Genomic DNA, 26,125 nt, shown 5'->3' with positions numbered 1-26,125 from the left:
ATACATTTCCCTTCATGTTAAATGTCAGTTTGATTTATTTTCCTCTTTAAAAGCTAGGAACCCACCCCCTTCCCCCAACTCACCCCCCCCCCCCAAAAAAAAAATGTCTTCTGGAAAATCATTTCAAGTACAGCTTTTGCATCAATATTTCATGACTTTGAAGTTTCCTGCACATCTCGTTACCACAGTTTCGAAGATTGTACATACATGTAGCTCTCAGCAACTGTATTTGCTTTAACTTCCAATATTTACAAGCAGAATAAACAATTAGAGAAAAGCAACAAGGCTTATATGATCCACTCGATAGTTTTTTTTTCCAGATTTTAAAAAACACTTTGTTTTAAAAATGTTGCAAACTATTGGTAATGATTTTTACCCACGCCGATGAAAATCGCCAGGGGGTTATGTAAAGGGTTCCGTATGTTTGTTTGTTTGTTTGTTTGTTTGTTTGTTTGTTTGTTTGTTTGTGTGTGTGTGTACAAGATAACAAGAGAACGGGTAAACGGATTTGCACAAAATGTTCAGGGGATGTTTGGATAATGGCAGGAAAGAATCGATTAGATTTTGGTGATAATCGGTTGACCCTTGCAAATTCTGTGTGACCTTGAAGTTTTGACCCCATGGTATAGTGACCACTCCGAATATTTCCCGTTTCTCACTTTGCGATTTTCCGCTACCATACGAACACATAAACTCCCAAACGATCCGACTTCGTTGCTGAAATGATCGTAAGAATTCCGAAATTTACGTTTAGGCCTATTTGAGGGACTATGTCCTTCTAGATTTATGAAAGTTCGTTCTCCGTCGTCACGAACTGGCCCGTATTTTGATGATTTTTCAAATTAACATTGATTGTTTTTTTCGTTGGAGGAGCATTTGCTCAGTCAGTCACACTGCACGATATGCGCGCTCAATGTCAATGCGTGTGCAAGGCCGCTGAAAATGCATCGCGCTCTACACTGTTGGTGCAAAATTGCATCGGGGACGTTGCGGCGCTCGTTGGTGACCGAATACTGGTGCAGTAGACATTTGCATTCAACCCTTGCATTGAATAATTTCCGTAGACACTAATCATAGGGGTAATTGCCTAGGGAGTACGTAAATTTTGTTTTTCTTTTGCGCTTTTGTGGATACCATCAAAGATCGTACACTCATACGACCTTTGATATCATCACACTCTCGGCTTGCTATGAGCAAAATATCCCGCAAGAAAACGGCGTATTTCTCGATTTTTAGCGCTTTTTCGGCGACCCGTCGCGTAGACAATACTCTTAAAACTGGACTTAATTCGCGCGCGCTTGGAAAAGTTCTGATTCTGCACTTTTGACGGTGGTATTTGGGATTTTCGATGGATTTTTGGAGGAGACTAAAGGACTTTCCTGTTGTGAATGAGTGCTACCGTATGTGAAATGATGTGATTTGCGTGTGATGTGACTGTAGAGCCAAAGATCGCACACTTCAGTGTACGATCTTTGGTAGAACTCACTGGCTGGTGATAAAGCACACTGGCAATTAAGTGACCAAATTCTGGTAGATGACCGAATGCACATTATGTTTACCCCGACTTTGTACAAGGCGTGGGTCTGCCGCCTTTGACGGCCCCTCTCTAGTTAACTCATGTTTTCACTCCTTTGATCTCAGAGCAGCATGTTGCTGGCTCTTTGAAAGGTGCCAGTTGTATCCAGTGAAACTTGAATCACAACAGAATTCACACACTTTCTGCCCACCCTGCCTTCTTGCTTTCCAGTAGAATTACACATGCTACTCCTACAATATTTTAATTTCTTTGCATTTCCTCACCTAATGTAATGCTTGCTGTGCAAGGAAACAGAAGGTTGATAGATATATTTTGTAGCTACCAAATACAACTGATGTACAGAGGCACAAATAGTGTGCAATAACCTTGTTTTTAATGAAAGTTTCTTTCTAGTAATATGCATTTTGTAAATATCTTTTCATCCAAACTTCTTATTTTCAATATTTAAAATTTAGATGAGTTCATTCACAACTATAATGGACAAGGAAGCTTGGACTACCAACTCATGTGTCTACTCTTTGCATGTGTGTGTCTGCAACACAATTGAGGAAAGCATACTTTGTGTATTGAGCTTACCTTTACGTCAAAATCTATACACTCTGGAAGTATTTCATTACATAAATTTCAAGAGAACTAATTGATATGGAATGAATAATACACAATTATCCACACAAATAAAAGTCTCTAAAATTTATTACAAGGTGAACAAGCCCAATATTGATTACCTACAAACCAAGCATTCAAAAAAAGAAAAAAAAAACTGTCTAGGCTACACATTCTGGTACAAAAAACCTCAAAATTTATATGAATGTTTCACTGTGAAACTAAAATTCATTCTGCAATTATACATATTTGTTGTTGTTTTTTTCTTCCAATATGGTTTTACAATCTATGGTTGGCTCTAGCCGTAGGCCTAATTGAGAAAAATAGTGGGATCACCAGAGACGTGACAAATTTGCAAACAAGTTTCAGGGTCTTCTTTAAAAAAAAATTAATAAATTCAATAATAATAATAATAGTAATATGCAACCTACCTAGCACTGATGAATTGAGTTCTGCTACTTTGCTTATACAATGACTACCACTGTTAACTTCTAGAAATCAATGTTTGTATATCATCAACACCATGCCACCATGTGTACATGTGCAATGACTACACTCAGTACAAAGCAAATGTTAACGAGAGTTTTTGACATCTAGACATTTTCATTAGGGGGGAAGAAAAATGTATTGTACTGGAAGTAATAAACGCTTCTGCAGTATGTGGTTAATACCTGAGGACATGGCTTGAAAGTATACTTGGGCCTGGAGAGCTTCTGCAAATTGCACCATCCCTCCAAAGTTTGTGCAGCCGAAGGGACAATCAGTGAAGATTGTGCCACAGACTGCCCAGTTATAAAGCCCTGTCCCATGGGATACTGCCGTGCTGGGGGTACCATTGGAGTTGCTACTCCACCACTACCACCAGCACCTGGCATTCCTGAAGGGCCTAGAATCCCTGGAGGGCCTGGCATTCCTGACGGACCTGGCATTCCTGACGGACCTGGGATACCTGAAGGGCCTGACATCCCTGGTGGACCTGGGAATTGGGGGTGTGGGTAGCCAGCTCTAAATGGTGGCTGTCTCATCGGAGGTGATGGAAATGGTTTCTGTGGTGACATCTTAATCTGTTGCTGTGAAGGAGGAGGTAGTAATGGGTCCCTGATGGGCATTCCTGAGTGTTGACTAGGCATATGAGGACTGGTTTGTTGGTGCCTCTGGAATGGGTCCATGAGAAAAGGGTGCCTGGCATGAGAATGCTCTGTTGGTGCATGGAAAGTCGGCTGCTGGTGCTTTTGCAAGGGTAACATATCGGATGTCTCTTGCGGCCCTCCAGACATGGGACCGGTTTGAGGGTTTGGAGCAACTTGACCAAGGGGCTTGGAGTGCATGACAAGGCCTCCTTGTGGAAGGTTGATGGGGCTCCTTGGGCCACCTCCAGACACCTTGGCTGATTCTGCATTATTGAAATGTAAAAAACTTTCATTACAAGCAAACCTATGCATGTACTGCATTATGGATGAGAGCTGGCTCATATTGTAATATTCATAAGAACAGCTTGCACTGAGTGTTTCATTCAGCAGTATGGTAATTCTTGTTTTATATATTCAAATTTGAGCTGCATTTACCCACCCAATCTATAAAGTTCTGTTAGAAACAGAATATGCAAATTTTGCTTCCTGCAAGAGATTAAAGGGGATGGCTAGTAACCGATCAGTGGGAATCAGTGGGAATGCTGAGGGATGATTGTTCCAATCCTTGTGGGATTCATTTAAGAGTACATTGTATATCTACTGTTGTGTGAAAATTATTTGCTTCAGAATGGTCTCATATTCAAGTAATGTGCAGATTAATGCCCCGTCACTGACCAGGGACGCTTACCTGGAAACATTAAACTGCACAGATACTGTTCAGTACTGCATCAGGATACTTTGAATTCATCTAACTGTATGTCCAATAGTTAACATGTTTATTGCTTCCACATGGTCAGAATTTTGTTGCATATTCATTAGCAGAAGTGGTTTGCTACACATGAAATCTTGTATCAAACATCTTCACTATCAGACATGTCTCAATAACTGGTATGTTGAACCAGGAGCCTGTGCTATAGAGACAAGGGTTTATACCTGTCCATATTTTGTGGGTTGATTACATATAATCATGAGCAGTTATGGATGTTTGGAATAGATATGAATATTTTTAAGTCACAAACATAAAACCAAATCACAATAATTTTCAATACACAGGCTATACATAATTTCCTCACATGGGCAGCCCTAACAGAAAAGGACTACACAACAGTAAGGCAGTTATACTGTCTTGTTGGCTAGTAACTGATCAGTGGGGATCAGTGGGAATGCTGGGGGATGATTGTTCCAATCCTTGTGGGATTCATTTAAGAATACATTATATATCTATTGTTGTGTGAAAATTACTTGCTTGAGAACGGTCTCATATTCAAGTAACAAGCAGTCTAATCGTCCCGTCACTGCACAGGCATGGTAACCTGGAAACATTAAACTGCACATTACTTGAATACAAGACCATTCTCAAGCAAATAATTTTCATGCAACAATAGATACATAATGTACTCTTACATGAATCCCACAAGGATTGGAACAATCATCCCCAGCATTCCCACTGATTCCCACTGATCAGTTACTAGCCATCCCCTTTAACTGCTGTCCATAATCTTGCTTGCTCTGGGCAAGGAGGTTATATACATGGAGTAACAACAGTTTTATTCCCTTTCATCTCATGTTTGATGCCGCCACTAAGAAATATTTTAAGTATGTGCTAAACTGGAGCTGCCTCACAGATAGGAAGACAATTGACTAGTGTCTCATTGCATAATCACCAGCTACTTTCAAAGGAAGATATGTCTTTGTGATGGTAATTACTTTTCGCTACCCCCTTCTTAATAAAAGGTAGGTGGTACAGACACGAGGATGCGCGAACAGAAATTGAGGAAAAAATGCTGAAATAAAGCTGAAAATTACTCGACTGGGCATATGTGGGCACTAATCTGATATATCTATCAATGAAGAATTATATTTGAAGATTATTCCACATTACTTTTAATTGGGGAAATTAAGCCGAAAAGTGATAAAACCAGCTTTCCAGGATGGTACAGTTTTAAACATTTTCACATGAAACAGCTCTGATTTACACTTTTGTGCAAATTTCGGGACGGAATTGACTTTTGTTTTATATGCTTTATCATTAAGTGAAATTCCATTTAATTCAATGACTAAATACGCAAAATATGGCCAACATTATGATAACGTTCAAAATAAATCTTCAGATTGCTCAGCAAGACGGCGGCGTCGAACATCGATTATCAAAGGCACAAGTGCACCTGCGGAATTCTTTTGACCATCTATAGAAATCTGACAACTGTTTGAATAATTACAGCCAGTTGGAACTCCATGTATAAAACCTCCTTGCTCTGGGTAACTGGAGAATCGGGAGAGCACTTCTGTCCAGCACTTCTCTTGTGATATTTTATTTTCTTATCTTGATATAAAGCTTCACAACAACTTTCACCCTAAAATATGCAGACAAATTTCATTTCATTATGAACTCATAGATCACAGCTTTTCAGATATCTCCCTATACTCTCACAGCAGCAAACATCAGTCATTGCCATTAGCAAAAGTTCTACTTGGTAGCATTTCATAAAGCCTTAATTCTTACCAAATAACTCTGCCACTGAGACTTGCTTTGTATACACAGGACGGGAAGCAGCATTGTTCTCTCCTGCTGTTATTTCTGGCACACTGTTTACATTGTCAGATTTAGTGATGTTCAGGATACGACACAACTGCTCTGTCTGAGTCTGCGAGAAATCAAGAAGCAATAAAGATCTATGAGGTAAATTTTGCATTGCTTACACAAAAGAGAGTGTGAAATAAAATATATGCATAATTGAATAATCAATAACGTATGTTACATGTTTAAGTATCTTGTAATGGTGCACCTTTGGAACATACTGAATTGTTGGATGCTTTGAAACGATCAATGATAGGAGGAACAGGAAACAGAAACTGTGAGTTCTTTTTCCCCATATATATTGTATAAATTTCTTTAAAATAAGGGTTAAATCTTTGATACCAGATGTTGAATAGAGATTTATCTATAGGCGCCTGTGAAATTCTGGATCCTTCTGGGATTGTGCAGTGTAAGCATTGTACACTCCCCACAAAAAATTTGTAACTTCAACTGGCCAGAAATTGTCATACTTACAAAAAGGACTGAAAAGGTACGATGTACTTGATTCTATACATGTGATGACAACAAAATAAACTGTTTTGATTTGGGTGTTAGCAAATTCACCAGAATAATCAATTCCAGTGATACAGGTGTATGTTATTTATTAGTGGAAAAATGAGCAAAGAAAATGGGATTCCATCGAGATTCGAACCCGAGACCTCTGGACACTAGCCCAGTGCTCTTCCAGCTAAGCTAAGCTATAGAAAGCCCTAGTACAGTGTTCGTCCCAGAAAGTAGTCATCACGCGAGAAATAGCTTGATATTCAAAATTAAAGTGAATTATACATTTCTGGAGAGCTTAAGTCCCTAGGAATATGAATAATTAAGTTTCAGAACATGAAAACGTCTCTACAACGATGGAGGGATGTTGTTCTGAGACCCTTTTCTGACCGCCAGAACCCGATCTGACGGCGAAATTTTGGGGACTAAAATTATGACGTCACGCAAGGAACGAATCAGTCCTGCACTAATGTGCTGTTGCTACGCAGCGCCGTGGTTCAAAGCGTGAATTCCGCATGATCTGCGCAGGAGGTGAAGTCCCTCACCAAGAGGGGGCTGCTCAGTGGCGACCAAGTCACACATTTTTTAGTCCTGTCAATATGCATGATATGTGTTTATGAATGTGCGACAAAACCAATTTTTCAAGCCATGTTTTTATACATAATTTGGATAAATACAGAAATGAAATGAAATGAATCTTGCTAGGATTATTAGAGGGGAAGTGATATTGTAACAGAACCAGACATGGTTCCATTTGGGGCACCATAGCAAAACACATTAACATGGACACACTACAGACAGACAGTGGGCTTTATTGCCTCACCCTCGCTTCTTCTACCACCTCGACTTTGCCGTTGTCACTATCAGTGTCAATGTCACTGTCATCATTCAATTCACTCTCAATATCAAACTCAAAGTCTTATCATACAATATAAGGTAAAAATTGGATGTTTTAATAGCTCAGTCGAGAAAGCCAATGTGAAGAAAGACAGGCCAGATATCACATCCGCTTGCCCTGGAATACGTGCTTTATGAATGACGGCCTCAATGTACCGCTGCACTCGTAAAGGGTTTTGAGCCTTGCATGACGTACATGTAATAATTTAGGGCTCAAAAAAGACAGCTGTTCCGGAGCAAAAATCAGTGAAGTGATTCAATCAGTTTTAACTCACGATTTCTCAGTGGTGCGAATATCTTTTAATAAGTCACATTAAAAATCTGTTTCAGGTGACATTTTCCTCTGCTTTGACACCTTTTTATATATGATTTTCTTAATTTAAATCTCGCGTTCTTTGTCCTTTAATTCTCAATGCACGAATGGTCAGAAGCTATAGCATTACTACAATATGTTATTTGTTACACTTCATTTCCAAACACAAACAACAGAACAGCATGAAAGTCCGCCAGGACATAAACACAATTCTGACTAAATCAGCTTTGCATCTTCAGATACTGTCAAGCCACTGGAAGATCAGGCATTCAAACAAAACACGTCAATTCAACACACCATAACAATGTGCTTCACAGGAATGGTTATAGTTACGCTAAACAAACCTCAATATTCATACTTTCATTGTGGATACACGATTTGACATTCTCTTTGATGTGAGGTGTCTATTAAAGTAGAAATTCAAAGCGAAGGCTCAATTTTTTCAATTAGACATCAATGGGAAGCTCAGAAGTCATAGAATGTAATGAGGTGACGTTCCCTCACTTGAGCTATTCTAGAAGATACAAAATGGTCACAGAAATGCAGTGTTCTGGTAGAACCTGAAACCCCCAATTCGTCAAGAAAGCCGCACATTTCGCCTGACGTCACGCACTGGATTTGCGAACTCTGCTCTGTGAATTTGTGTGCATGTCAATGGAAGTACTACATGTCTCTCTAGCTTTATGTTTTCTTATTGCTAGCTTGAATGGGGGTCAATTTTAACTTGTAAAACATAAGCAACCATGGAGGAATCTTTCTTTTCCCACCTTTTATTCTACTTTTACTCATATTTCTCAAAATCAAGAGATTTAGATGACTACTGCACAGTCATTTTCTTACGTCTTTGATGTTTAGTACGTCGTAGTTTATACGAGTCATATAAACCCTCTAACGCAAAATCATGGAGATGGAAGGAAAAAGATTGGTAACTGATCATGTAATGATGTGTGTAATGATGAGCAGACTTCCGAAAAGCAACAAAATGTCAAATAAGGGGAGATTTTAGACATATTCAACTGTGATATTTGCTGCAGATCAGGCAGCTCACGATCTCATGTAGGCAATATTAATCCGCGCGGTGATGTGGCTCTGCACTGTTCGGGCGAAAACCAGCTGACAGCGCTCGCTAAGCATGATGTGCATAACACATGCTGCGGCGTATCAAGGAGGTGTGAGTCGGCAAACGTAAGGCACCACGTGTTTCTGTTTGGCATGTGCTTGGTGACTTGACTGAATCGTGTGGTGGGTTAGTCTCATTCCTCAGTTACGTTACTTTGTCTTGATGCTTTACGAGGAAGAAAAAAACACACGATAGACTCGTTGATCAGATTAGGTTTGATTTCAGTAAAAAAAGAATTCAATATTTTAGCATTGATGTGCAGATCACACAAGGGAGGTTCTGATCACACGATAGTGCTGGAACATTGTGTAGCTGGGAGTGGGTCGCAATCCCCCTAACCGGAAAATGCTCCACAAAATGTACCGGATTGATACAGCATGCAAATGTGACAGCTCCTTTTTAATGAACTTGCCTTGGCGTACGAGTATTAAAGACCTCTCGCATTTTTTTTAAAGACATGTGACTTCGTTTTTCTACTAAAGTGAAATTTTCAACTTTCAAATGCATGAGTCGACAGTAGTGATCAGTCCAGTATAAGAAATATAAGCTGCGATAAGAGCTGATCGACAGTTCAGCAGCAGAACTACTTGGAATCCCAGCATGATGGTACGGTGGGAAGCTTCATTCATTTGCTGCATATCAATGTAGCGAGTTCACGCTTACGCAATCGTCACACACACACACACACACACACATACACACACACAATCACAAATCCTGCAGATATACACGAAGTGAACAAACGCTCTCAACTCTACACACGCATGCACACACACACACACATGCATACACACACACACCAGTAAGCGCACTGCATGCTGCTGAGAGCGGATGAGAGCGGTGGCGTGCGACTGCCGGACCTACTTCTTGAAGGAACGGAGCCGAAATGAGCACCAAACGCAACACTCAATGGTGAAATAAATCCCCTTTATGCAACATTAGCAGTCATAAATGTTATGATTTGAGAGGTTCGACTGGAAGCGAATGCTATGATCTACATGTAGATGTGGAAGAAATGTACTCAGAGACTGAAATATTGAATTGATCAGGCTGTGAAAACATACTTCAAACAATTTCCCGGTCTTCTCCCTATGATACCTATATGGAACACGTAGACACTCGGAGACTACATATCCAGTGCATGACGTCATCAGAAAAGAACCTTCTGGCGGACGATTCAGCAGGGTCTTCCGAACACTCCTAGGGCTGAATTTTTAATAGCGACTGTGAAGTAGCAATACATTTTCCTCTCTTAATATATGACTTGATACCTTCATCATACATTGGAATTCCCATATTCCAAGTTCTACTGCTATCAAATTCCTATGAATTTCTACTTTAAAACAAGGTGATGGGTGACATTACAGACTACATGCATTATACATACTTACATATATTGCTAGCACCCTACTGATCTGAATGATCGAACAGCAATAGCCACATCCTGTGCTGACTCACCTTTCTGTAGGTGTTGGGAGTCATTCTCTCTATTTCATCATGATCATCAACATCAGCGCTGTCTTGGTCATCTCCAGAACTACAACTGGTAACATACTCTTCTGTGTCATCAAGCTTCTCTCTCTTGACTGTTTCCTCCTTAGCCTCTGTTGTGGCTTGCGTAATAGTCATCACTGTTGTCCCTTTGTCATCCTGTTCAACAACCATAGAAGGAATTTCCTGTGCCAACATCAGCTTGTTCCAGATAGCAGAGAGCTCATCCAGATTGTCAACAGCTCTATCATTCTGCATATCTGCCTCACTACAGCTTTCCTTTGAGAGACGTGGCAATTGCGCTGAAGGAGAATCCACATGTTTTATTTGGCTATCATCCTTTCTCTCTGATTTCTTCTGTGATGGAAGAGTTTCTTCATCCTGGATAGGATTAGAGAAGTCTACAATATCATTCCTCTTCCCCATATCTCTGCTGACTGTCTGTTTGTTTGGAGAAGCATCATCTACTTTTCTAGATCCCTGTGGCTCTAGCACATTGGTCTGTGACATGTGTTTAGTCTGAGCTTCACCAATTCTCTGATTACGTTTCAGTATTGTGACCTTTTTCTCTTGGACAGGAAAGTCCTTCTGCCTGCTGTGCTGTTGGTTCTGCTCACCCTTCTTCTCCTTTTTACTACCTGGTATCTTCCCAAGACCCTTCATTCCAACCACAGGAGGCTGGGAAGTGACTGCTTGTTTCACCTGTGCATCTAGTACCTTGTGACGAGATGTATTTGTGGCTGCTGCATAGGAGAGTGGAGATCCTCCAGCTCCTTCGGGCACTTTGTTTCTGGTGTCAATCTTTAGAAACGTGTAAAATGCCACATTATTACCAACAAACATAGTGCCATACAAAATACATGTATACAATATAATTTCTCTCTTGTGTCATTTGATATCTTTGGAAGAAAATGAAATGGTAGATCATGGATCAATGCAACCATAGAATAAATGTTTGAAGTGAATGTATGCAGTCAAAGCCAGAACAAACTGGTCAAAACTTGCACAAGCTCAGAGTTAAAAAAAGAGAGTTTTAGAACATTGTCTTGATACTGTGGGTCATGTACATATAATTATAGCACAGGATATCACTGGTAGTTTGAAAGACTCAATTTAGTCATATGACTGGGTAGGTGTTTGCATAATATTGCTAGCTTTGAATTTTCTTAAAAGCATAATACTCTATGACCCTATTGCAGATAAAGAGGACACAATGTGTCTGCAGAAGAGTTCTGCATGCAGATCAATTTCTTCATCATATTTGGGACAGTCTATTTACACATCATATGAAAATCAGCATATCATTAAAACGTAAAGACAGCCAAAACTTGTACATTGAGTTGATCTATTCTGATAAATCTACAAATGGTTTTCCTTCAGTCATCTCAGCCATGCTACAGATATCTTACTGGCATGCATTTTTTAAAGCAAAATACAAACATCTTCCTCAGCACTGCAGTCTCTTATAATATGTGTAATAGTAATATTTGTGTAATTTTACTTTCACTTTCAATGGTTTGGCATTGGTAATATTATCAATCATTCATAAAAGTGACCTTTCCTTTTGGAGAAATTTCACCCTTATTTTCAAGATGACTGAACCTTTAAAAATCTAACTCAACAACTCCATTTACCATTTAGGTGATAGACATAATGTTAGTGTGACTTTCAACTTCATGAACATCATACAACATTGAATACAGTGTACACACTTTTGAAAACGTAAAAATATACTGAACATACCTGGCTCTGGACTGACTCTGACCTGATCTTCCCAATGGAAGCATTGGACTGCATAGACCGCCCATCAGCAGCTCCAGGAGACCCTAGGCGTGCCATGCGGGTCTGATAGTAGTCCTGCGACTTTGTGTGTCCAGAGGTCTGTTTCACCTGTGATTTATAACCCATGCAGCAAACAGAACAGATCAACTATTAAGTTATAGTGGCAACACAGTTGCCTTTCCAAATAGTTAGGTGGGGTGCAGACTATTTATTACTCACATAAAAGAGAGAGAGAAGATAGGATATTTAAAGAAGAATGAAAATCAAGACTTTTAGCCCACTGATTATGTTGAGGGTGGGGTAAAACGCATTTCAGTACAAAAACCAGTTATTTCAGGCCCTCAGAAGTGGCGATATTCAGTATCAAAAGTGTAACATGTCATCTGCTGGTGCATCACACTACTCACACTGGAGGTCGCCATTTTGACAGCCGAATTCACGCACCCCTGCGAAGGTGTGACGTTTTTGCGGAGTACTGCAAAACGAAGTTCCAAGATGTGCGCGACTGAATGCAATGCAATATACACACGTAAAGTAAATAGAGAGCGGGAGCAGACAACCGACATGATGGTCTACTGCCAAGCATTCGGCGATCCAAAAATGCAATATACTGTACTGTGTGTATTACAACACAATACCTATACTGCGTATGTACGTGTACAGTACTATACAAGTATAAACGCCAAGCGAACTAGAGTTTATAATTCGAGACTACGTGCAATTCTCCTTGTGCGAAACTGTTCGTAATCAATTTGAAGCTCAAAAATTGATGCGCTCATTCTTCACAAATCTTGAATTTACAAATCAGTGACATTAATAGCATATATATATTTGATTGGAATTATTATCAAATATACGGCAAAAATAATTCAACAAATTGAGTATATATGAACTGTATTTACGGTGAAGCTTGACCAATGAGAGACTGATACTGTCTACTCCACAAAAACGTCACACCCCCCGCGACGAGCGGCGACACCTTCAAAACAATGGCTGCGTGCAGAGACAGAAACATGCCCATTCGGAGCTCTCAAATTCACTGATTTTTCTCTTTTTGGAAAAATCTTCTAAGATTGTGCCTTGGGCAAATGTGGGAAGTTATCAACACCCAATCTAATGAGCAGAATTCATGTTTTGGGTTTATTTCCCCTTTAATTTAATATATGGATTGTTTCCCATATTGGTACTCTCTTTTAGAGACCAAGGTAAGGCCACCATTGCCACTGAGAGAAACAATGACTACACTCGATAAACTTGACTATGCTACTTCCAAATGTGGAAAACAAAGTTTGAATTTTATAGTTTTGGCAGGTCCAAGCTATGCCCACGGGCCCAAATGAGGGGGTCACACTTAAAATTTTACCAATTTTGCATCCCCTGTCTCTGAAAACTATTGCTTGCAAGTTCAGTCAAAATCCAACTTGGTTTTTTACAAAATAATGAAACTGCAATAGGATAATATGGTAATTATGAAAGATGACCAGCAGCCTGTGCAAGATGAAAGATGAATAGACAAAATACAAAAAGCACAAAGATAGGAAATAGCGAACATCAGCCTTTTGATCAGAAGACAAAAATAAGCCATGAATGTGAAGATGATGCAAAGATGCTATATTTGGTATATCTACTCAACAATACAGCCTATGCATACACAGTCAAGATTTCATGCCCTTCTCATACTTGAAAAGAAAGAGTAGCAGCAACTACTAGACTAGTCATCCAAGTATTTGATTACCATTTGCAAATAACACAGAACAACTTTGCAAAGTCTTGTCAGATATTTGCCAATACTGCCAGGCTAATTGCCTTCCTGAAAACGCTTTGCATTGGTGGAGATTTACCCATTTGGCTAGAGATTGGTGCATAAGTTTGCTACTGAGGCATGCTTTGAAACTTGGGCTACATTTGGACTCAAAATTTGTATATGCATAGCCAACAAATTTATCAAGGCCACAAAACAGTGGAAAAGTATGCAATCTTTATGATTATTGCATCTCACACTTCCATAACAGAAAGTATTTGTCTGACATTTTTATATCAACAACAAAAAATGGGCACAGATATACGAGTCAACAAAATTAAAATGGCTTTACCATGTAGAATATGATGCCGGATATCAGAAAAGATGGGACTAGATGCAATTGAGAATTTCAAAGATATGAAATACGTAATAAGTATCAGGAAGTCATATAACGTACATCTTACATTGCCATGAATATTTCTTACTATGGCATGAAAGGATTTCTGCCTTATAATGAAAATGAGCAAGAGTTTAAATTTGGCCTCTTGATGCAAAATATAGGCTCAGTTTACCTGTGGTTTCACAACAGCCATTGTCTTCTCAAACTTCTGTTGACCTTTAACCTTCCTGAGGCCAAAGGACATGTTGATAAGTGCTGTTGGAGGCATTCTGTATCCTCGTTTCCCTGTGCATCCCAATACCAGCCCACCTTGGAACTCCTCATCAAACACAACAACATAGCTGGTGTCCAAAACGGTGGCTCCTATATCAAAAGAAAAATATCAATACAAATATGATAAAACATAGCTTGAAAACTTTCCTTCTCCCCCCCCTCTCTTTGGTGGGACTGTACATGTGGCACTGTAAATGGCACATCTTTGGCATCTGTAAATATCTTTCAAGACATTTCTTCCACTAATTAAAAAACATTTTTCAGTTAAATGTATAGCAAGGCTTTCATTTAAAAAAAGTCTTGAAATGATTACATGCTTATTAGCTTATCAACAAAATTAAGAATGTTAATATTAGAATTTAACACATGAACCTCATATGACTGATAATCTACAAGTCTATTACCCTTCTACAATATCTTCATGATTCAGGTTTCAGCACACTTTACATATCACATTTTGCTGTATCACAGTTCTAGTCAAACTTGTTTTATTTTATATAATAAACCAAATTCAATGGAATAACAAATATAATCTGTATCAGACGTTTTAGCAGCACATTAGTAATAAGTATTCTTGTCTGTTCGATTTTCACTATGCAATACAAGAGCATACTGAACAAAACACATAGGCTAATGTACTGATTCCCATAGGCTGCCGTTGTTAGTGGCTGTGTAATAATACACTGAACTTTGATCTCATCTGTTCCGTGAGTGCTTGCTGAGTGCGCAAACACTTGCCACTGTACTACATTTAAGTGTAAGAACTCTTATACAGTTTACTTGTTAGTTGCTTTATATGCAGTTGCATGATGTAGCAACTAGCAAGTTGATCCTTTTTCAGTGCACAGTCAACTTCAGAGACTAGTTGAAGTATTGTACTTTTGTACAGTTTATGCTTTTTCTAGATAATAATTAGAGGTAATAACGTTTTATATTGGATGGCTTTATTTCATGGAATACCAGGGAATAATGCACTTGTTTGGACCAATACTGCACTCATCTTCGATTCATGCAATATTCCCTGGTTTCTCATTCATTGCCATCCAATATAATTATTTCTTGATAGCTACAATGTATTATACAATAAAACACAACTGCCCAATTTGGGCAAATAAAGTGACAGCTCTGCAGCATCATATGTGACCCTGCATCACAAAACCAACAAAGAGTCGCCAGACATGGATTTTTAGTTACAGGTAGATTCTTAAAAGCTTTAAAGTGATGTATAGTTCAAATCAAATGGACTCCCCAAGTGTGAAATGAGAAAAGAGGCTCTGAAGTACAGGGTCTATTCAAGCGCTTAATCCTTACAAAGCCGTGCTAGCTGTGCAATGAAAGGGACAAAACACAGGATGTAAACCATCGAAGCAACAACAATGAAGGAATGATCAGATTATGCTGCAAATTAAGCATCTTTATTAACATATTTTGTCCATGATTAATGCCAAGTTTCAAAGCAGTAGAGTTATCCTTTCAAAAGTTATCAGACTTGAAAGCGAAGAGTGTGTAAAGGATTTCAAGAAATGAAAAGGGGACTCTATGGCATACCTGATCATTCTATTCTCCCCCAAAAAGGGGTCGTAGAAAAACTATTTAAAACACACCTTCCCATTCATGTTATGATCCTAAATTAAAGAATAATGTAGAAGAAGGATAGCTCTTTCAGAAAATATGAAAAACTCAAGATTGACATGGTTGACCTACTACTCTTTTTTGAGTCCTCACGTAAAATCAAGGGGCGTGACTTTTTGTTTGTTTCGTGATGCCAGTCACATATAACACTTGAAGTCCAGTTTGTTTTTCAGTCATACAATCTGCAAAAAGAACAGGTCATTACACTCAACATCCCATCCTTCCATGACTATAGTTGCCTCTCGCAGTGTAAAGGTTTCCATCATTGAATGATTACTAGATTTTCAGTAATAATTCATTTATTAGTCAATAGTACTGGCTGACTATTTTCAAGGAAACCCAAGATATACTGCCCTGTCACTCTAATATTTAGTCGGTGATCAGAATTTGTAACATTTGACATTCCCTGGATTCATCTTTAATCTAATCACTGTCCTGCAATACCATTGCACTGCCCGAAAATCTGACAAAGTGCCACAATATTTCTTGAATCACTCTATTAACCCTAAAAAGAAGGCCGGGGGGGGGGGGGGGGGGGGGGGGTGAATCAACCCCCCCTCGACATTATTCATGACTACTCTGCCGCGCGAAATTTTTTGACCGCGCTGTTCGCTGACTTTTTACTTTCAAGTCTCGCGCATCTTTTGACACCATTTTCGCGAAAATCGCGCATACCATTACGACGCTGCATGACGTTTTATACATGCCTGTCAGACCGAAAATGGCTCAAAAACGTGATTTTGTGTATGAAGTCAAGGCAAATGGAGTTTTCTCTTCTTATTCATAAAGATTTGATTATTTTCACTTTCATAGGCTGAAACTAATTAATTTTAACATAATTATGCTTGAAATAGGTTCTGTCATAAATTTTGCGGAAAAAAAATGATAAAACAAAAGGTCGAAAAAACAAAATACATAAAACAATAAAATACATAAGAAATTTATTTTGATACCAAATTTTTTTTTCAAGTACATTGTCAGAAATGCTACAAAGAATGTTTTCACCAAAAATTAGGATTCTAGGAGCTTTAATTTCTGATTTAGAGCAAAATGTATGATTTTATGCATATATTAGCATAATTAATTATTATGACAAAAATTCTCATTTCTTTTTGTATAGCTTGGTAGAATATGCCACAGGTAATGCACGTGCCAAATTTCATGGCGATTGCGTGATCGATTGCCGAGATCGATTGCCGAATCAACCCCTCCCCGGCCCTAGAACACCCAAAAAAGCCCGGCCTAGTTAGGGTTAAGCTCCCCCCCCTCCCCCCCCAATAATTTAGCCTTCAGCTCCTTGTCTTAGCCACGAGCCACTTGATTTCTGTGTCCATTATCACCCTTAAGGGGAAAAAAAAAATCAGAATGCATTTCCTAGCTTTGTAACAACCAAATTTGGATGATGGGCATGCTGAAAATCCTCAATGTGACACTTTGCCTGCACACATTCCAGATTATTGCACTGAAAGGAATGCAGTTTTTGTTTCTTCCCTTTCTCAGTAAAGCCTGTTATGTTTCGATCATAAGATATAGCAAGAAACAACTATGCAATAAATGCATACACAGGGATTTCATATACATAGCAAACCAGCAAGATGAGAATATTTAAAAAATGACATCAGACTGAAAAGATTTATCAAAATATGTTCTATCTTACTGCACACTGACACTTTCATCCACACTTAATTTCACTGGAAAGTCATGTCTTATCATGTCATAAAATGACATATAATTACATTGAAACTGGCATCATCAAAACATAATATTGCCTGCATGCATCACATACAATTGTGTACACACAAGTGCATGCATATATGAAGGCAATGAGTAATGAAGGAGATAACTCCAGTATCCCTAACTTTGAGAGAAAACTATAATAAAGCCATCATGTTTTCACGCAATGTATCTTTTAAAGAATAGCTGGCACAATTTGTGTCCCTTTTTAGTTTACACAATCATTACAATCACCATACTAGCATGCAATTGCACATGGAGCATGAAATGTAAGTAGTAATGCTAGAAACATTAGATAATTATGATCACTATGCTCTAGTCATGCCTGACTGATTGAGCTCAATGTTGACAGACTGCAGTGAGCACAGTATTTGACGAATTTACAGCTGGCTAACACAACATCAAAGCTTAACCATTACATATGTCTACATGACAAGGACAATGTATTGAGAAATGTAGTATGCAACTGATGCATGAGTGCATGATACACAATATTAATGCACATCCTATCCTAGTAACACAGTTGTCAAGATTTACCTACAATGTCTATGTAATCTTATTTACACTCTATGGCAGAAGTATGTGAAACACAATGCAGAAGAGAGAATAGGAAAGTTGAGCACTGACCTGTTTGGATACCAGTCACTACTCCTCTGAGACCTAGTGGAACAGTGAAGCCCTCTCTAGCATTGACAACTCTGTCAAACAGCTGATAGGTAGCATCTGGATCTGGGATGAGGTTTCCTTGTCCATCAAGGGGCTGAGAAGAGGTTAAAGTAACGCAGGTGATTCACTGGTATTATGACCTAAATATACAGTGTATATGTTTGTTTGTTTGTCTGTTTTATGTTTGTTTGTTTGATAGATTGATTTTTTAAGCCAATAGTTGTAACTGTGCCCATGGACTTATTTTGCTTGATATACAGAACGTATTTAACTACATATAAAAACATGATGATTAGCAATTCACTACAGGGGAACAATTGCTTTGTCTTAGTACCCTATGTCCTCCCTCTACACCTCTTATCAACTTAAATGGTACAACATTTTTCTCACATATAAAAATGAATGTCATAACAATAAATACCTACACTGAAATACAAATTATAACATTAAACTCTTCTGTTGTGTAAGCAACAGACTAGATTAAAAGTTCTCTACAGGATTATGATACAGTCTTTTTCTCACCCTGTAAAGAAGATGTGGCCGTACTGCAAAGTTCACCTTCCTTTTACTTGTTGACTGGGTCACCTGTTTAATTGAAAAATAATACAAGTTAGACAAAAGAATGAATTAACAAACAGCAAAGCAAATATGCCATACATCAAATCAAAAGGAGCTACAAGTCAGAATTTTCAAAGTTTCTATAAACACAACATTTATTTGGTCCATGGTATACGCATGAATTGGAAGTGTACTCCACTACAAGAAGCACTGTACATCCAGAAATATGTTGCAAACTTGGAAACTTGGCAACAAAATACAAAGATAATTGCTTCTAAAGTTTGCTCTCAGTTCCTCTTTTTATTTTGAGATTGCTCATCTTCTGGGATGGAAATGTAACATATAAACTACCTACTACTACTAGCAATATATTTCCTTCATCCATTACTAATGTCACTTTGCACACTGCATCATCACACGACTTCATACTCTGTTTGCTGGTGAGTATGAGACTCCAGCTTTAGGGTAGCAGAATAACATGGGGTACAACCGAGGCTGTGTTCATTTGAAAAACACATAAACGATGCCATTCAGAACTAACGGCCAAGTGATGGGGGGCACACTGGTCAATTGCAACTAATGACCATAAGCGATTCAATCAATCTTCTGATTGTCTTTTCAGGGGCCCCAGTCACAACAAATCTGTGTAAAAGTTTCAAAATTGATTTGCCTGCCCTACACTTTTCTTTTTCTCTTACTCTTTCTACGTCAGCAGTGATTGATATTGCCGAGTTGTCAATTGGAAGATTATCAAATGTGTAAGGGAAATTGTATTGGTTAACAAAATGCAAAAACGCATGGTCTTTACTGTTTTGAGTTGAGACCTTGAAGAAGAACACTGAAAGCACACACACAAAAAAATGAAATCTACGGAATATCTTTATTTCAGTTTCTCACAGCAGAAACAGTTGTTCGCTTCTGCAAATATGGAGCAAGTAAAATTCTTCCCTCAGTTGTTATCTGAAGATCAAGTTTGATGAGAAGGTTTGAACTTGGTTGTTTGTTGTATTGTGTTTGTACATTTTCTTTTTCACCGCTAAAGTTGAAACTATTGTACCTGACTATAATACTTGTGACATTTTCATGAACAGAATATCAAAACCAATCACGAAGAAAATGTACAGAACTGTAAAGCTTTTCCTGTTGTTTTTTTGTTTTTTTTATCCAATGGCTCCACTAGGATTCTTTTATTCTTTGTATTGTATCAGTACTCTGTTATACAATTAGTGCATGTTCTATCATGCACTATACTGGATTATAGAGTGACAAATACTAAATTATCCTGAGTGCCATTCTGTTTCATCGAGGCTGCAGGCCGGAGTGAAATAGAACTGCACGAGGGATAATTTTGTATTTGGAGTTCTAGATACAGTCCAGTACTGGTGCATTAATAGAACATGCACTTATTGCTACAGTAAATAGACCCCTTGATCTACATACATTTTCTGTAGGTCTAGGTCCCACTAGATCTACAAGTGATTTTGTGCCGGCAGAGTATAACCATAATCTTGTTTATGTTCAGCCGCATATTGTGCTGAGCAGACTTGTGTATAAACTGCATGATTTCTGCTATTTGTGCTCTATGCATGAGCTGAAAGAACTACATTGTAAAGGAGGCCTTGCTCTACATTCCAGGCCCCCCCCCCCCCCCCCCCCACTGTAGAGATAACTAAAGCGTAGGTGCACAGCGAGTGTTTCAGTATGGGGCACGGCCATGCACTATACCAAAATGTTTACATGATCATGTGATGGAACCTAACTAATCACAACACATATTACACTTGACCTATTTAATAAAACAGATTATTACTTTACAGGATGCAGCAGCGATAATAATAATTAAAAAAAAAATGCTTAGACAAATGTCCAATGACAATCTTGTTATTGTGTATCAAAGAAAGATATTTTGGGCAAAGTCCAACATTGGTTTCACATTAGACAACCAAAGGTAAAGGTGGCAAACAACTTCAAAATGACCCTTCAGAGGAATGATTGTTTGAGTCAAGAAAAGGCTCAGTAGCAAATTTTAGTACATGAAACAACTTAGAATTATCACTGGGCAATAAGGTTTTGTGGAATCTCTGTTTAGTCAAGTCATCAAAAATTTGTCTATAACTATGTACAGTTGAACCTCTCTTATCCGGCCTCCCTTTATCCGGATCTCTCTATTATACGGACGCAATCTCGCCGTGATTTCTTTTTTAATAATTACGGGAGGAAAGGGGGATTCCCAACTCCTTGAGATCTCCTACACAAACACAATGAATTACATATACTTGATACATTTCTTAATAATTATTTAGGTAAATCATCCCAAGAATTTATAAAAGAAAATGATTTCATTCTTGCAAACATGAACCTCTATTTTGGGGTCTGTTACTGAGTGTAACAATGAAAAGGTTGCAGTACACACATTACTACACGTGGTACTACAATGGGCTACATCAGTACATGTGTATGTATATGTACATGTATAAAGCATTGAGTCTCCCGTATCAGGCCAAATCCCTTATCCGGATGAGCCCCGGTCCCGACTTGTCCGGATACGAGAGGTTCAACTGTATATGTGACCCGCTACAACAAAATGATCCTAAATTAATTAGGTCAATTATTTGAAAATTGCATGGCATAATTTCCTAATCTTTCTGCTTTAAATTGATATATAACACATCTTATAAAAATAATCGGCTGCGGAGATATCGATGTTAAAAAGAGAGCATGTCGAGACGTCTGGGAAATCACTGTTTCGAGAAAAGCACCCTAAAAGCTTTCCTTGTGACGCAATCGCGATCAAGGGACACGCAAGTCAGTTTTCACCTCCGGACAATAGAAGGCAAGCCCTAGCAACTCCCGAAATGCTCATTCAAGCACAGCGTCGGCGGTCTCCTCACCGACCAATCAGTGACCAGGATGCCAGGAGAAGCAGCTGGGCATAGCGCACCCCGCCTGCACGCACCAGTCGACTGGGCAGTGTGTGAGCTTCACGCTTCGGTTAGCGGCAAGCAGCAAACTGACCAATGAGATCACTCTGGTCGTTGTTAGGGGCGGAGCCTATCTGTGGCGCTCAATCCAAATTTTGGAACCCGTTTCTGCTTCGTTGAAACGCCCAAAAACATGGCCCAGAAAAACGCTATATTTTGGTGTTTCCTTTCACCATTTTGCTTCAAAATTTTGACAGATGATAGAAGATATGTCAGACTAAAATATTATGTCAAAATCAGAAAATCGTAAGTTTTGACCAATTTTGATGCTCTGACTTCAAACTCGATTTTCACGGCTTCAACCGTGCGCGACTTTAGGACCCTTTTGTTGTAGCGGGTCACATATATTCTAAAATTGTGACAACACAGGTACAAATATGTATTATTCAGGTAATGCACCAGATTTTGTACTTCATGCTAGTTAAGAAGCAGTTTACAGAATTATTGAATGCCTGGGCTTGATCACGGATTGCACTGATAGACATCTCCCTTTTTTTTTCAAAACCCTTTGGGTTTTTGTGTCACCGTCAGCTTTTATTGCATGGAGAGTAGCTGCTCAAGTGATTGGACGAGAACCGGTATATTAAGCGTGGTATGGCTGTAGGCAAGTGATATGAACATTGGGATAGCACTGGCTACTCTTAGGGGAGTTTGCAAAAAATTTTACTGTGCAAAAAATTCATACTTTGAACTACTGCGTATATAAATTCAAAGGGGGATAAGATGATAGGCTGTTACATAAATCTTGACAAGTACCATGGGAGGGAAGGGTAGTACACTTAGGACAAATGAATTGTTTGCTTTAAGCACATTACATACTTGGTATACATCTGTCAGTAGTCCTCAATGGGTACATGCACACAAACCTTGACAAGTTCCTCCTCAATAGACTTGACGACATTTAAGTCCAGACTCTTGGCTCCAATTTTGGCCTTGGGTGCCTTGGAGCAAGGCTGTTGATCAATCCATGCTTTCACATCCTTCAGGGTGTGACCAGAGTTATCAAACATCTCCTCCTCATAAAAGGTATCATTGAAACCTTTCCTGTTCAGATATATAATAACCTCTGGAAATCTGTAACAGACAGATAGGATAGACTTGATCATGAACACACTTACAGCATATTACAGCATGCTGTTCATCATCAGCATTTATATTTGTAACACAATTACTTAGATGAAAGATTTCATCATGTTATGAGAGAATTATCCAATGCAGTGGAGCCTTGTTCAACTAAAATAGAGAAGTGAACAGAATAAATTCACAGAAATAAATCAAAATCAATCAGTTCCAATAAAGTTGTAAGTTTGTTTATATCAGTATTCATCTATCTATCATGAAATACTTTAGGAAATCTCAAAGGCTCTGAGCCTATGTCCTCAAACCTAAAATTGTTCCGAATATACTCGCCATAAACTCATTCATTCTTTGTGTGCCATGTTTGTACACCAGACTCAGACTTGATTATTTGTATTCGAAGCTGATTTATATGTGTGTTTGTTTGTTTTGACAACTGCAAAGCGCTTTGAAACATGTTGTATTAAGCGCTGTATGAATATTTCATATTATTATTTGTTACCTCTGCCAAGGGAGGAGGTTATGTTTTTGGTACCGTTGGTTTGTGTGTTCGTTCGTTTGTTTGTCCGTGTGCAAAATAACTCAAAAAGTAGTAAATGGATTGGGATGAAACTTGCAGGAAAGGCTGAGAATGACACAAGTAACAAACGATTAACTTTTGGCAGTGATCCGATAATTTTGGGGGAATCTATGAAGGATTTTTGATATTTTGGCAGGTAGGGTCAATCAACTTGGGAGTTCAGGTTGCACGTATTTGAGGTGTGCATGCGCGCACTAAAGTGCGTGCTCTAGTTTCTGCTAGGGCGAGGCACGCCGTGCAGCTGAGGGTTTATGACGTAACAAAGGCTTCTACATTACGTATATTGGGAAATCAGGCGACTTTCAGCACACAATGCTATATAAGTACGTATGGGTGGAGATGAGCTGCATGCTTGGCGGAGGTCTGCGCTCTCAGAGTGCTTTTCTAGTTATTATTAAAATGATTTGCTTTTGGTATGAGCTTAGTCCTGTGAGAATGATTTGTGATCAAGTTTCTATGTCAGTAAGAAAAAAAACCCATCACCACTCCTAACCCAAAGAGGGAAAGAGAAGGGTTTGTAAGACAGGTCACATACACTGGGACATAAAAATGTATGAATATCAAGGGAACCTTGTCTGTGAAGACCATTTTGAGGGGCAATCCTTCAAGGGTGAAATACACGCCAAGCTGATAAAAATCTTCACACAGCTTGATACATATTCCTTGTGCAGAATTGAGGCAAAGCGATTCTGTGCTGCAATTATGACAAGATTGTAAACTCACTATAATGATACAATTTTTCATTTACATTTGCCTGAGAAAGATAAAAAATTGCAGCTTTATGAAAAAAAAATAACATCAAGATAGCTCTACTTACAGAGCCAAGTGTTATCAACTTAACTGGCCAACTCACAAATTTCTACAAACTTGCATATTATCATAATGCTAGTATTCATGAGCAATCACAGTAAAGTGACACTGCTGCATCACAAAAATTGACTTGCAGTGCATTCTGAAAGGGATCCTGTTTGTTGGAGATAGAATAAAACTGTCTGTTACTTTATTCTAAACTAGAAATGTCGCTATGGCGACTGATGCCTCCGCCATAATGCATGATTCTCCCAATAGGCGTATAGTACAATGTCTTCACAATGTGTGATCCATGACAGTTTCACATAACTGGCAAAATATTGAAATGACAGGTTTGTCAGAAATGTCTTGAACTGGGTTTGCTATAATTTTCTAAGAGTTCAGGTACACATATTTGGGGAATTGAGAATTTTTACTTGAATTCTGACAGACCTTTTTATAAGTTTATGCATTGAGTAATTTCCAAGGTATGAAGAGTGTAATGACGGTACAAAATAGATTTTTTTTTTTTTTTTTTTTTTTTTTTTTGGGGGGGGGGCATTGAAACCTGGCCTTTGACCCTTAACCTCTGACCTTTGACCTTCTGGCTGGAAATTTCCTGGAGAATCTCCATTAGGTAATGCATGTATTATGTTTTGAAACTAATAATGCAAGCGTTGCATATACTAGTATATGAGGGAAATAGTAAAATTTTGAGGAGTTGACCCTGACCTTTGACCCCTGACTATTGACTCATGACCCGTAAATTCCCTAGATAATCCCTGCCAGTCAGTACATGCGTATGTACAAGTTCCACGAAGATACATTGAACCATTTGCGAGAAAAGTGATATTGCAACATTTTCACCTAACCTTTGACCTTTTGACCTTTGACCTTATGACATGAAACTCTCTCTGGAGAATCTTTACGCAGTAGTACATGTCCACACCAAGTTTCAAGAAAATACCTTTGGGTATTGCATAGATATGGGAGAAATTGCAACATTTGCAGCATTTGACCTTGACCTTTTGACCTTTGACCTCTTCCCAATGTCACTAAAATCTACTCAACTAATTGTCCCATCATACATCATCCTTGGACCAAGTTTGGTGAAAGCTGCTTCATCCAGTTTTGAGTTATCACGTAAACAAATAAATTTTAGGATTTGACCTTGATCTTTGACCTTTGACCTCTGTCCGATTTCACTGAAAAACTAATCAAGTAATTGTCTTATCATACATCATCCTCCAACAAAGTTTGGTGAAATTTGCTCCATCTAGTCTTGAGTTATCGCGTAAACGGATACAATTTCATGATTTGACCTTGACCTTTGACCTTTGACCTCAGCCAATTTCACCCAAAATCTAATCAAATCATTGCCCCATCATACTTCATACTTGGACCAAGTTTGGTTAAATTCCAGTAAACATTACTCAAGTTATCGCGTAAACGAAAGCAGACGGACGTACGGACGGACGTACGGACGGATGTACGGACGGACGTACGGACGGACGGACGGACGGACGGACGTACGGACGGACGGACAACCCGAAAACATAATGCCTCCGGCACCACTTCCTGGCGGAGGCATAAAAAATGATAGTAAAGGATTCATATGGTCTTGTTTTTAATGAGATAAGGCCCCAAAACTGAAACTTTCAATTACTGCTGAAAATTGTCTGAATCTCTCATTTAATATCTACTATATGAAATATATATCTTGTATTTAAGATACACAAGAA

At 38.7% G+C, this 26,125-nt stretch overlaps 1 protein-coding gene across 1 annotated transcript in view; it reads right to left on the bottom strand.

Moving 5' to 3' along the window:
* Positions 1 to 26,125, bottom strand: part of LOC139735877 (5'-3' exoribonuclease 1-like) — an 85,217-nt gene that overhangs the window by 7,408 nt on the left and 51,684 nt on the right. The window contains exons 26-34 of the mRNA XM_071646628.1: positions 22,804 to 23,011; positions 18,921 to 18,983; positions 18,360 to 18,492; positions 14,266 to 14,456; positions 11,914 to 12,060; positions 10,609 to 10,971; positions 10,138 to 10,551; positions 5,774 to 5,915; positions 2,812 to 3,533 (exon numbers count right to left, since the gene is read on the bottom strand). Of these exons, the coding sequence (XP_071502729.1) occupies positions 2,812 to 3,533; positions 5,774 to 5,915; positions 10,138 to 10,551; positions 10,609 to 10,971; positions 11,914 to 12,060; positions 14,266 to 14,456; positions 18,360 to 18,492; positions 18,921 to 18,983; positions 22,804 to 23,011 (2,383 nt within the window). The remainder of the gene's footprint in view (positions 1 to 2,811; positions 3,534 to 5,773; positions 5,916 to 10,137; positions 10,552 to 10,608; positions 10,972 to 11,913; positions 12,061 to 14,265; positions 14,457 to 18,359; positions 18,493 to 18,920; positions 18,984 to 22,803; positions 23,012 to 26,125) is intronic.

This window comes from Diadema antillarum, unplaced genomic scaffold (assembly GCF_040938485.1).
Source record: "Diadema antillarum isolate AM-2024a unplaced genomic scaffold, OU_Dant_1.0 seq00000604_RagTag, whole genome shotgun sequence".
NCBI classification, from domain to species: domain Eukaryota; kingdom Metazoa; phylum Echinodermata; class Echinoidea; order Diadematoida; family Diadematidae; genus Diadema; species Diadema antillarum.
The sequence above is the reverse complement of the archived record's forward strand: the minus strand, read 5'-3'. Positions and strand labels throughout refer to the sequence as shown.